This window comes from Gymnogyps californianus, chromosome 7 (genome assembly GCF_018139145.2).
Source record: "Gymnogyps californianus isolate 813 chromosome 7, ASM1813914v2, whole genome shotgun sequence".
Lineage (NCBI taxonomy): Eukaryota > Metazoa > Chordata > Aves > Accipitriformes > Cathartidae > Gymnogyps > Gymnogyps californianus.
In genome coordinates this window covers 23,684,816-23,699,032 of record NC_059477.1, presented here as the reverse complement: position 1 = coordinate 23,699,032, position 14,217 = coordinate 23,684,816, and the positions used below count along the sequence as shown (strand labels likewise).

Genomic DNA, 14,217 nt, shown 5'->3' with positions numbered 1-14,217 from the left:
TACATAACTTTGACTTCAAGGATTTACGTATTGACATTAACACAATGTGATGAGAGATTCTCTAATTTGGGCCTGGAGGCCAGGTACTTGTAAGGCTGCCCAGAGAACTGTGGAAGGCCATGTCTTGAACTTTAACCCCATATTCTAAGAGGGCCAGGGACCAGCTCCAGGAACTAATGGTATGAGCAGGCTAGACAATTCTGTGTGTTCTTGGTAAGGCATTTTTTCTGGTGTAGGTAAAGCCATTCCTGTAAGAAAATATGGTTTCCCTATTGCATGGTATACCACCTCAGAGACTCTGCTGCAGCGATTGCTGATGCTTATCATATTAGAGATCTTAATAGATTGTAGTGTTAGAATATTCCATCAGTTATTTCATGGCTATCCAAGCAATTTAATATTTAGCCAAAATATGGCTTATATGGCATAATATCCACAGATAAGAAAACACTGAAAACATGCCAGTGAGCAAACTCCAGGAATATTCTACTTACTGCTAATTTTGAAATATAATATTTTAAATTCAATAAGATAATATTGTGTTTCAATGTGCTATATCTTTCTGTCCTTGAACAGCATGAAGACATCCATTATAAGTCAAAAGTTACTGTGTAACATCTGGATATTATGACTATGAACACTACTTAACGCAGCTGACGTTCAGTGCGGTCCCTTTCTTGTGAGATCAAGTCAAATGGTATTTGTTACTTTTGAGATTTACTAGAATAAAAAGAATCACTGTACAATTAAAACCAACTTTTATCTGTTTGCGATAAGCCCTTTGGCTGAATGTTATACAGGACCAAATAGAGGAACTTTATTGGAGAGTTTGTTTGCATATTTAAGACTCATAAAACGTGGGCAGCTTTGGTAGCAGCAATATGGCAAACTAAAACAATACCTTAGGTACAGAGCAGTGCCTGTGTGGTTCAGAAGGGCTCTTGAGGGTTGACAGAAAGGCTGTTGGGGCAGAATGTGTAGGTGTCCTGTGTTATCCCCAGACAGTATGCTGGTGACGAAGTAGAAATCAAGGGCACGTGGTCAAAGTTCGCAGATTTCTTTTAAATTGTTTTACATAAAAGAAGTTAAAATGTGAAGAATAAGGTATTTAGCTCTAGTGATAAAGAAAGCATTCTTTATTTGTACCAAAGCCAGTTTTTATCTTGCTTTAACCAACAGAAGGACAGAGACAAAGAAAAATAAATACAATAAAAAAATGAAATCTTTATTTTTTGGCTCATTTGTAATATTGTTTACGTTGTTTATGATAATAACAATTTCCTGCATGCATTTCACCAACACATTACAAGTCAAAAGCATTTGTAAAAGAAAGATTCTACATTTAATGTTAGCTTGTGTATGAAACACAAAATGTCCTGATGTCCTTGATTATACAAATGTGCCATTTTGTTCTTGGGAAATATTGTGGATCCTATTTGTACAAGTCTAGTGCAGCGTGATTCAAAAATAATAAGAATAGGCTATGTAAACAGACACTGCAAGATAGCAAGGATTTAATGAACAATGAGACTATCTTGGAACTTCTGATGCAAACAGCGCTGGAAATTCGCACATTCCCCTAATACTTTCCTTGCTATGTCCTGTTACCAGATATAACTATTTGGAAACAAGCTGGGTTCCAGATTTACACAATTTACTTCACAATGAAATATATGCAAATATAATATTAAAACAAGATAGTCTACAAATACTCACTTTTTTTCTCATAGTGTGATGATGCCAGTTTGAAATTACCGTGATTAGAAAGTAAGCCAAGTGAATGAGGAAAGAAATATAAGAAACAGTGATCTAAACTTGAAGACACTTTTCTTATATACAAAACTGTTGCCAAATGGTATTTCTTTACATTAGTTATATATGCTAACCACATTTTCAACAGGTTAAACAGTTTGCAATATGGCCTGTACAGTCTGATTCTACACCATATAGTAGCCACTTCAAATTTAAAATGCGAAACTAAAGAAGCTCATAAATAGCTGCAAACTATTGCTTAATGATTTGAAAGAATGAGGTCTGGTTGGACAATTTGATTCACTTCACCACTGACACATGGCTTCCTATAGTGGTGACTGTGGACAGTGGAAGGAGCAAGATACAGCAGCAAAAGCATTGACATGCGTCAGTGATACTCTCCAAACTATCTATAATGACGTAGAATACAACATGTCCTGTTGAGCTCTTGCGAAGTACCCATACTGTGGTACATATCTGATGCAAGTCAATGTGGCAAAGCCATTTAACTCTATGCTCAAATATGCACAACAGTATACCGTTAATATTTACATGGAAAAGGGTATTGTATTGATCCATTGGATGTTGGCCATAATGAGAGAAGACAGTAACTAAAGAACAGTCTAGGAAAAAATTTGAGCTGTTTAAAAAAAGAAAAGAAAACAAAAGAACTCCCAGGTATATTTTGGTGAAGCTATTTTTCCAGTGCAGAAACCGCACAATATTTTTTAAGCTGTGAATATTTTAACAAAACCAAGAACTTGTTCACGTTTAATGATTTGCATAAAAATAAGTCATTGCAGATTCCTGTAAATTGGAGGAGACTTTCCAGGCACATTAATGTGGATGCACATAATCTGGATGCAGCCATACAAGTAGTTAGAACGCCTCAAATTTAAGAGCAACCCTGAAACATGGAAGTTCTTAAAATCTTTAGCTTTATGCAATGTCATATTTGTATTTATGCATGATTGACAAGTGCAGCATGCCTATGCAAATCACTTCTATTTGTACATTATAGAGAATCTGAGAGTAGAATACCTGGTCCTCATACCTCTTTCCCCAACATAAAACCTATTACAAAAATAGTCACATATAATAGTAAACAACTTGTGAATTAAAAAATGATAAATACACTAATACTGATTTTGTAAAAATATGACAAATGTAGCTGTTGCATTACAAACAGTGAAGAGAATTACTGTTCTACATGTTTTGCAGTATGTGAAACACAAAAAAGTATCGCTTTGCACTCATTTCATGCTCCGTGTTCTCTGTGGAGCCACTTTTTTCCTCATTCTTAGCAGTGTCAGCTGTAGTGAAAACAGTAACCTCTTGTCAAGTTTGTTACCCTGATTCACAGAGTCACAGTTTGATGATGAAGGTTGACTGTTTTGTTATAGGCACTGACCTTAAGTATATATATAATGTATATATATGCACACACACGCGCGCACACACACACATATATATGTGTAAAAACTGTCAGTTTGGCATAAACCTCCTGCAGGAGTCCAGTTGATGCTTCATTCTCAAAGACTGTAAACAAGTTGTCCCACAAGCAGAATTCTTAGATCTTTATTTTTTATTTTCCCTGACATCTTTACCTTTGTAGTTCTTTTCTGCTTTATCTTTTTCATATTTTTCTTTGTCTGGCTTTGTTACACTGTCATAAGAAGGTGGGGAAGTTGTAGAGGAACTCTCATCTGTTTTTTCTGGAGTGGAGTTCCCATTTAGTTTATCAATAATTATCTCTTTTATAACTGGTCCATCTCCTTCTTTGTTTTTATTTCTGTTATATATACTAGACACCTTTTTAACTTTTTGCCTTAACAGGTAATGCCTGTAAGCACGCTGAATAATGACAGCAGATACCTCCTCCTGTTTTCGTTTTAATGTGGTTGTAATTGGTTCATAGGAGACTTTTGAAGGATTGGCTGCCATAAACCGATCTTCCATCTGTATTCTGAGGGCATCCATCTCCCCACTTTCCCCCAAAACACGCTTTGTGAAAGCAAACAAGATGTCAAGGCAGTGAATTCTGTCACCGCTTACCATGGGTAGATCCATTGCAATAAGCTGGACTTTGTTTGGTTTTGCTATAAGAAGAGGAGGATCTAATGAAGCTGCAAAATCTGATAGCTTACTGTATTCTATGAATTGTGTTGCATCGGGATCAAACTTCTCCCAGACTTCATAGAACATCTCAAAGTCATCCTCGCTCAAGGGTTCAGCGCTTTCTTCAGTAGCAACACTGAAGTTCTCCAAAATCACAGCAATGTACATGTTCACCACTACCAGAAATGATATGATAATGTAGCTGACAAAGAAGAAAATCCCAACGGAAGGGTTGCCGCAGTCGCCTTTCACAGAGCTCCCCGGATGATCTTTATGGGGGTCACAGTCTGGCTCCCCACTGTTAAGAATTGGGGCCAGCAAACCATCCCAGCCAGCAGATGTGGTAATTTGAAACAGGCAGATCATGCTGTTGCCAAACGTTTCAAAGTTGAACATGTCATCAATCCCAACTTCCCTCTTAACATAGGCAAAGTTGGACATGCCAAATATCGCATAGATAAACATGACCAGGAACAGCAGCAGACCAATGTTGAACAAAGCAGGAAGAGACATCATCAAAGCAAAAAGCAGAGTGCGGATTCCCTTAGCGCCTTTAATGAGACGCAGGATTCGACCGATTCTGGCAAGTCGGATGACTCTGAATAGTGTGGGGGATACAAAATATTTCTCAATCATCTCAGCTAAGAACATACCTAGAGAGAAAAAAGTGAATATTTAAAATATAATTTTAAATTTGTTCATTCATTACCTATAGAAACATTTATTTATTGCTGTCTCCAAAACAATCAGTATAGGGAGTCTATGTTATAGCAAAACATCATACAAGTTATTACGTTTTATTGAAAGCTGTTATTAAGGTGAAAGCACCTTCCTTATGTTGAAATGCTATCTAGGAGAAGGGACATAAGTAAAAGGAAGAAGACTGCTTGTGGCAAGGTAGCTAGTGGCTGTCTAAGCTTTCAGTTATTCCTGAAGCAGCCTGGAAAGAGAAGTTTCTGTCTTAGATATAATTAGTTCTTGAAGCTGAGCCTATTACCACTGTCTTTATGAAGGACTACATTGGCTTAATTTCTGCAAATTAGTGATTTTTTTTACCTGAGGATCTACACTGTATCAGCAAAGCCTCTCTTAGGTGTATCACTCTTTAAGACTTAAGTTTTGTCACACAACTCATTTGCACCTCGGAGAGTCATTAGATTTTAGTTGACAGAAATCTAAATATTCACCAAGACCTTAGTTAGCAAAAGCAATTAAAAATCTCACCACCTTCACTTACTTTTCAGTTTTAGTACTGAAAGCAAACTTGTGGTTAGTTTGCATATACCACTAGACATTCCTCTTTATATTTGTACCTGTTAATCTAATGTGCCAAATAGTTCCTTTAATGTCTTTTGATGTGGAAGATGACAGTGAATCTAATGGGAGAGATAAAAATCTTATATACAACATTTCATATATTGTATGCTATAAAGTGTGGAGATCTGAATCAACATGTAAGTCATAAAGGAAACAGAAAATTTCATCTTCAGTATCATAACATTCTTGAAACAAATGTTCCCTTTTCCATCCACTAGTTCTTTCTTGAAAGGGAATTGCTCTTACCTACTATGGAGAGAATGACAACCACAAAATCAAAAATATTCCAGCCTATAGTGAAGTAGTAATGGCGAAGTGAAATCAATTTCAGGACACATTCTCCAGTGAAAAGGATAATGAACACAAGGTTAATCCGGGATAAAATTGTTTCCATTTCTTTACTCTGGTCATCTGTTTCTACCATCATTGTGACCATGTTAAGGCAGATGAGTATCATGATGCTGATGTCAAATACTTGTTTGGTTACAAAATCAAAGACCATGCCTTGGAATTTGTTCTGCAAATCAAAGATTGAATACAGTTTATACTCTGAAAATATTTGTCTTTACAAATGCCAAATGGGAAAGCAAGTCCCTGCAAGATTTAGGACTGCAGAGCAAGACCCATTCACAATACATCTGTTAATATATACCAAACCCATGCTGGTTTATGTCTCATCCTGTTAGAGCGGACCAAGAAGTGTACCACTGTTGGCTGAAGGGACGGGAAGGGAAACAATGCAATAATAATAGTAATAACATTGACAATTGATATTATTGGTGTAAAAAAGGTGGTATAACTTGATACCCAGCAAGAGTACCAGCCAAATAGAAACTCATTTTCTTATCTGTATTCTTAGCGGGTTTTAGAATACTAACCCCCAGAGATGTCTCTCGCTTCCTTAAACTAATTGTGCTTGGTGAGATCGTTGGACCACTGAAGTTACATGTCTCAAACACACTATGACTGCAGTCATGGTTTAAAGTTTTCCTTTAGTACTTAGCTAAATGTTTATTGCCATATGTCTTTCCTTAGAAAGGCTGTTTTTAGCCACTCAGTGCATAAGGTGCAACAAGTATTTTATTTTTTCCAAACACTGTAGGTGTTCAGTAAATAACAGAGTAGTTTCTTATCTTGGAGACAAATTTATCCTAGTTTATGCTTTACTCCCTAGGGCATTCTTCTATTCTGTGAGATTATCTGCATCTGTCTTTCTCTTTCACATTAGGTGACCACTGCCCCCTTCTGTCTTCAACAGCAAGGGCCAGTGCATCACCATTTCCTACAAATTCTCTGGGAGGAGAAAAAACAGAAAATTAAGTTTATCCATGGCTAAAAAGAACCAATAAATGATCCAATCAACTGTACTTTTCTAGGACTTACGCAGGGAATTATGAAATTTATCACATTAACCTTATTAAATACTTCAGACTGTATGTTTTTAAATGAAACATGAACAATCTAGTCCGCTGAATTAAAAAAAAGGGGACAAATTCTACCTTTACAAGAAAATAAATGGAAAAAATATTTTCTTTCCAGACATATAACCTTCTCTTGTTGGCTAAAATCATATTCCCAAATGAGTATTTAATATTAGGGGTATTAAAATCAAATCACTCTTACCACTGGCCTTGGTATAGGTTTCTGTGGCTTTTTGGATCCCAGTTTTTTCATTGCATTGTAATATTTCTTCTGTTCTTCTGTCATAAATATATCCTGACCTCCAAAGTAAAGAAATAATATCAAAACTAATTACTATCATGTCCACACATACAACATTTAACTACAGTTTGTGTCTCTGTAATATATTACATTTATATTTGATTTATATAACAAAAGTGGTTTTTTCAGATATGTATAGTGCGGATGCTCATATGCATTCCTAACACACAAAAAAACACCCCTTACTGGTGCCTTGTCAGGCCGATGGTTGAGTTTTTCCAGTGTCTTCATGCTCACTTTTGCTGACACAGCTAAAATGATTCTTACTATACTGACGCTGTTAAATAACTTGCTGATTAGGATATGTTTAGTGCATAGGAGCCTGACTGGTGCCTTACATGTCCTAAATTCTAGGTAGACTTTTAGGATTACAGCTAGCCAGGTCTAAAAGTGGGGTAACTTTTTGGCACAACTTGTGTCAAGGGAGGTTATTTGGGTCTAATCTGAGGGTTTTAATGACAGCAAAAAAATCACCTGTCCTGGTTTCGGCTGGGACAGAGTTAACTCTCTTCTTAGTAGCTGGTACAGTGCTGTATTTTGGATTTAGTGTGAGAATGATGTTGATAACACACTGATGTTTTAGTTGTTGCTAAGTAGCGCTTATCTTAAGCCAAGGACTTTTCAGCTTCCTGTGCTCTGCCAGCAAGCAGGTGTGCCAGAAGCTGGGAGGGAGCAGAGCCGGGGCAGCTGACCTGAACTAGCCAAAGGGGTATTCCATACCATGGAACGTCATGCCCAGTATATAAACAGGGGGGAGTTGGCCGGGAGGTGCAGATCACGGCTCTGGCATCGGTCAGCTGGTGGTGAGCAATTGCATTGTGCATCACCGTTCCCCCCCCCCCCTTTTTTGTTATATTCCTTTTCATTACTATTATTATTATTATATTTCATTATTACTATTGTTAGTATTATATTTTACTTCAGTTATTAAACTGTTCTTATCTCAACCCATGAGTTTTACTTTTTTTTCCTTTCCTCCACCTCACCCCACTGGGAGGGGGGAGGGGGAAGCGGCTGCGTGGTGCTGAGTTGCTGACTGGGGTTAAACCATGACATCACCTTTGATATAAACTTAAGAAAACTAATACGAATCATGCCATAACACATTATTAATTAAAACACCACTGGAACCTTGACTAACTCAAATTAGCCTTTGTTTGCAGATGCAAATGCTGCCAGTCAGATGTGCAACTGACTGACTGCATTTCAGTATAAAAAGTAAATTGTGATTATTGATGAGTCTGAACTAAGTCAGATGGAAACACAATGTCAAAATCACTGTCTGCTAAACTGGGTATCAAAGCCCAAAGCATGGCATAATTGATAGAAACTGAGGAAGTAGCCACAGACATGTTTATGGCTTTTTTAAGAAGCTAAAGAATATTTTCACAAGTAAGAATTTCTGTAGTTCGCAATTGACTTTTGCCATAGATTGTCTTTCGTACTGCTGCTTTTTATCTGGTGATCGGATAAAACCAAATCATATGAAACTGCTTTTTCACAGCATACAAAGATTTAGAATGATCCTGAGGTTCTAGTTCTTTTTGGCAGTTGAAGGCTAAGAATCATGAGGCTTCAAAATATTTTATATGTGATTATTTCTATTTTTAGATTTTTAAAGTTATTTTAAATAAAACGATATGCATTATCAATATAATTATTTTAAACACACTTGTATGTCAAATGTGTACAGAAAAAATATCCTTCCTTTTATACCTTTGCTTTATTATTGCTAATAAATTATAGATTGTATTTGGGTCTAACAAGTTCATCTCATTTCTCACAAAAGTGTCAGAAAAATAGAGCTCTTCTGTACACATTTTTACTTGTATCTTTAAGCCTATTCATGTGAGGTCTGTTGGACTTACGCTTAACCCACTGTTTAATCAGTTTGCAGAACTATTATCTGTTGTATGAACACAATGCCATATTGTATCTTCATTAAGTGTCAACAGTTTATAACATTAAAATTAATTTATCTTAATTCTTTAAAGTTAATTAAAAAAGAAACTCTTCCATGGCAGATAATATTACATCTAATCAAAAGGATAATGCACATTCCCTTGCATCTTCATTTTAGCTCTTACACAATTTGCAAATTATTATGAACTGACTCATGATTTGTCCCTCTTTGCTTGTCAAAGTGCTGAAATGTGAAGGTCAAAATCACATCCACAGATTTAACACAGATTATATCAAAAAAAGAGACATTTTTATTCAAGGACTTGAAATAACTTTTGATTTTTATTAGCTTTACATAAAGAAGTTATTACTTCATTATAGCTAATAATTTATAGCACTATGGAAACATTTTAAATACTTATCTTCTTTTTCTGTTGGTTGAAGTTGTCTATAATGACACCAATGAAAAGATTCAAGGTAAAGAATGATCCAAATATGATAAAGATGACAAAATAAAGATACATATACAAGTTGTCCTCATACTTAGGTTGATCTTCTACCTGCAAAATATTATAAATTTTATTACCCATGAGAATACTAGATGTAAAAACCAATGTGTATAATTTATGAATAGGTATATGCTATCTCAGCTAGACAAGCTATAAATTGCACTCAGTTATTAAAAAGACCCGACATGTCCATTCCAATCAATATTTGGAGAACTGGAAGCTGACAGAATGATTACTCATATGGAATTTTAAAGTAAATGTGCACACAGATATGTTTATGTATGTACATATACACAAAGTTCCTCATACAGAAGGAAGAAGCAATGTGGGACTGAGAGCAGTTATTAGTACTTAAAGTTTTAACAGCACAAATCTAAATATTTTATACCGTGTTCAGTATATTTTCATGCAACAGAATGAATCAATTTTACTAATACCTAAATCTCCCTGGAACTCTTTTGGTCTTACATGAGTGCTCTTACATCCAGCTAAGAAGAGATGCTTTCAATAAATTTCTATTGAGTATATGTTTTGTGAAATCCATTAAATTGAGGCAAATTTCTAAGGAGGATTTTGTTATTGTCTCAATTCTTCCGGATGCCACATCTCAATGCCTGCACCTCTACTGCACAATGTGCTAAAGTGTAGAAACGCTGAAGTTAATGAAACAGGATATATTACTCTGGGAGATGAATATCACCATGTGATGACAGATATTACTAATGTGACTATAACCTACGTTGTATAGAACTAGTTCAGGCATCTGTGTTGCACTTTTTTGTACAAGGTAAACATAGTTTTAGTTTTGTAGCCAAGATAAAATTCTAATCCCTAGAAAACTTAACAGATGACCTTCAACCCTAAAATCTAATTGCACTTAAATAGCTAGATAATGTAAGTGCTCAACCTAAAGAAACAATGAAATGCACAGTTACAGATTATAAAACAAGATTAATATATTCAATATCCAATAATTACAGTACATAATCTGAAATTAATTCAAACTCATGATTACCAAAGGAAGTGGTTAAAAAACCTCTTCTTTGTTTTTTTCAGTAACGTAAGGTTTTCCAAAAAAAGTCCAGTTAAGTTAATTTAACTTATTTGGCTAAACAGAAGTGTCCTGGTTTCGGCTGGGACAGAGTTAACTTTCTTTTTAGTAGCTGGTACAGTGCTGTGTTTTGGATTTAGTGTCAGAATGATGTTGATAACACACTGATGTTTTAGTTGTTGCTAAGTAGCGCTTATCTTAAGCCAAGGACTTTTCAGCTTCCTGTGCTCTGCCAGCAAGCAGGTGTGCCAGAAGCTGGGAGGGAGCATAGCCGGGGCAGCTGACCTGAACTAGCCAAAGGGGTATTCCATACCATGGAACGTCATGCCCAGTATATAAACAGGGGGGAGCTGGCCGGGAGGCGCGGATCGCGGTTCGGGAACTAACTGAGCATCGGTCAGCGGGTGGTGAGCAATTGCATTGTGCATCACTGGTTTTTTTCTTCCCCCCCCCCCCTTCTTTTGTTGCATTCCTTTTCATTACTATTATTATTATATTTCATTATTACTATTGTTAGTATTATATTTTACTTTAGTTATTAAACTGTTCTTATCTCAACCCACGAGTTTTACTTTTTTTCCTTTGCTTTCCTCCACCTCACCCCACTGGGAGGGGGAGGGGGAAGTGGCTGCGTGGTGCTGAGTTGCTGACTGGGGTTAAACCACGACAAGAAGGCAGTGGGATTAATTCTTTCCAATACAAATTCTAAGATTCATGAAGTTACATAGAAGTTTGTTTCTAGACTAAATATATCTGGAAAAAATATGTGTTGGTGCTGCTTATAATTCTTAATGTTATTGTATGTGTAGCTGTTTAAATTCTATACTCTATATCAGAATATAGCCAACAGATGATCTTTGAAAGTCTTACACTTACATCTCGGGAATCAACAGCAGCATACATAATATCCATCCATCCTTTGAAAGTAGCCTAGAAATAAAATATAGTTGTTTATCTTCCCTATAAAAATTCATAATGTGGAAAATAACTTTTAATAAAATCATATCTAAATTTATAAACCACATTTAATAACACAGGCATAATAAAGTATTTTTCATAGTAATACTAGTTTTTCTGAGACACTATTATTTAGGTATTCCAAAAATATTCAAAATCAGGCTCTGAAGGTCTCAGCAAGGGCACAGTGTGCTTGGAGCTGCAGATGCTTACTTTGCCGATGAAGAATGGTAGACTCAGATAGACATTAATGCTGGAGATGTTCAGGTAGAATCTACTAGAATAACTTATAGTGACAGCCATTTTATCACGTTTACAGCATGAATTGGTGGAGTCAGCAATACAACTTCTGGACAGAAATCCACATGCATCTGAATGTTTTCTGCTATGGCTGAACTGGCATGGTATTTTTAGAAATGTTTTAATCACACATAACTTAAAGGAATAGTCTCTCTTCAAAATCAAAATATACATTGGTTCTTGAGGGATAAGATTTACAGAAGACCAAAAAGTGAACTGTGAAAGACCTGTGATTAACTTCTATAAAACTTTGGGCTGAGTTCCTATAGAGACTTCATCTAGGTAGAATAAAGGGTAAAAACAATCTACCGTCATTGCTCTAAGGAGGTGATTTTCATGGACATGGACTGTCCACTTTCTGAGGAACAGCAAAGGGTTGGTGTGACATGCTAGTTGAAGGTGTGAGTGCCTGCCCATTAGCCAGGGTTTCCAAGCTTATTCAAATGAAGAAAAAAAGAGCTAAAAAGCCTGTGAAATGAACAGATAAAGAGCATGTCTTCTGAGGAGATTCAGGAGAGGAACCATCCCAAGGAGTATGTTTGCATCTGTGCTTGCCAGAAGTAGCTCGGGTACTTTGGTACAGCTGCTAGTTTTCACAGCAGAAAACTTGCACTCTGGGAGTGTTCATGTCCTCCTGAATCTTGCAGTGCAATACAAATTTGCTAAGAAGGTATGCTTGGAGCCAGGCTTCACAGATCCTTCTGGCTCAGTTGACAATTGACAGCCATTTGGTGCACTTTGCATAGCAATATTAGAAGAGGAGCAGGGTTTGATAAGAGCAATAAATACAGGAGAAGAGTGGAGGGAGAATATTAATGGAGACAATCAGCTGAAGAGGTGACATGATACATGCTCAAGGATCCCTTAATCTCTGCAGGAAAAGTAAAGGGCGGAAGGGAATATTTGAAAAGGAAAATAAAGAAAAATCAGAACAAAAATAAATAAAGAGAAGAAGAACGAAAGGTCCACAGCAGTGATGTAGTAATTAAAGACCAACACTGTCTGGATGGGTCACAGGGATGACAGTCAGACACAGCTTCAAGAGACTAGAAGTTTTTCTTACACATCTTCAGAGGCAAGTTTTGGTAATAAGATGGTTCACTTTAATTTCTAGTACAAGGATAGCAATGAGAGCTGAAGTCAGAGAATTAGAATCATCATTCAGTACTACTACTCAGCACATGAGAGTCACATTGCCTTTAGAGGCAAAACATTTTAAGTCAGGTAGTTAATTTGGGAATTAAGGTCAGCTAGGGATACTGACCTGCTCTGGGATAGAAGGGACAAGCATATCATTCTTAGATAACTTGGAGATATCAGAGCAGTAACAATCCCATGACATTTCTGACATCTTTTCATACAGTGAAGCTGTATGTCAAGTTATAGACAAGTGATTCTACAGAGCTCCATCATCTAAACATAATTGCTTGCTTTCTTGCTTGTGTTTTGGGTCAGATACCAGCTATCAGAAGCCCCATTCTAAGCCAAGGAGCCTGTAAAGAGCTAAGGTCTTTATTCCTCTGGCATAATGAAAAGGTATGCTCAGTACCTAGAACAAAGATGTTTCTGTACCACAGTGCATAGGAAAAGGACTTGAAGGGAAAATACAATTTACAGACTTCGTATAAGTAGCAGTAATTAATAGAATGAATGTCATGCAATACAATAACATCTAATACTTCACAAGGATAGTACTATAAGTAACATAATATTTATTTAGTATATTATAATGACTCTTTAACAAGCATTAATGGAATATGATAGTTATAAATCATGAGTCTTTTTTGTGATGAGTATTTGACATTTTCCTATTTTACCCACAGTTTATTGTCTTTGTAGTTTCATGTACTTATTAATGAAATATATTTATTTTAGTAGCAAGTACTGTTTATCTGCAAACATCAAGAGAAAGTGTAATATGATTAATCAGACCTAATACTCAATTAGGATCTGTCTATCAGTAACTATCCATATTTTTCCCATGGGCAGCTCCTACTTCTCTCAGAGGATTTCAGACCTCTTACACAAGTATTATGATAATAGAGAAAGAATTGGCTCCATGCTACATGAAACATTGGGTGCCCTAATCTCAGATCTTGCATTATTTGTAATTCCTTTCCCTAAACCCACTTCCAGGTCTGGAAAATCAAGCCCCTATTAAACAAATATCTGCACTGGACATACCAGGTTGATATATTTTTATTTTTATGATCTAATTTACAAACTAGTTCCTTAGATGAGTATAGACATGAAGAAAAATCCACTCTACCTTGACCAGGCTGTTGACAAAAGAAAAATTATTTCACAGTGCCAAAAGTGCCTAGATTAATGGATTTTGACTGTGAAAGAATGTTGCTGTGGATGCATAATGATACCTGGGAACAGATTATGTGGGAGGCACTGGCAGAAGTTGCTCACTTCAGACCAGACAGTCAGTTAGGATGTCTGCCCTCTTTTAAGCTGCTGTCTGCCCTCCTGTCTTACAAGGTAACTGAGCTCATAAAGGAGGGGAGAAACCTTTTTAATAATTAGAGGGACCTCTGAGCCTTGTCCACCATGACAAGACTCATGAAATACATTCCTGAAGTT

The 14,217-nt window shown here is 36.3% G+C and overlaps 1 protein-coding gene across 17 annotated transcripts in view; it reads right to left on the bottom strand.

Moving 5' to 3' along the window:
• Positions 1-3,330: 3,330 nt before the first annotated feature.
• The window catches only part of LOC127018120 (sodium channel protein type 2 subunit alpha-like), a 60,818-nt gene continuing 49,931 nt past the window's right edge, over positions 3,331-14,217 (bottom strand). For 14 of the 17 annotated variants that reach the window (XM_050899487.1, XM_050899475.1, XM_050899484.1 and 11 more), the window contains 5 exons: positions 11,248-11,301; positions 9,234-9,371; positions 6,811-6,915; positions 5,434-5,704; positions 3,331-4,523 (listed from right to left, as the gene is read on the bottom strand). In XM_050899487.1, coding sequence (XP_050755444.1) covers positions 3,331-4,523; positions 5,434-5,704; positions 6,811-6,915; positions 9,234-9,371; positions 11,248-11,301 — 1,761 coding nt within the window. Of the gene's footprint in view, positions 4,524-5,433; positions 5,705-6,810; positions 6,916-9,233; positions 9,372-11,243; positions 11,302-14,217 lie in introns of all 17 variants that reach the window. The other 3 variants (XM_050899483.1, XM_050899473.1, XM_050899485.1) reach the window with 1 other exon arrangement.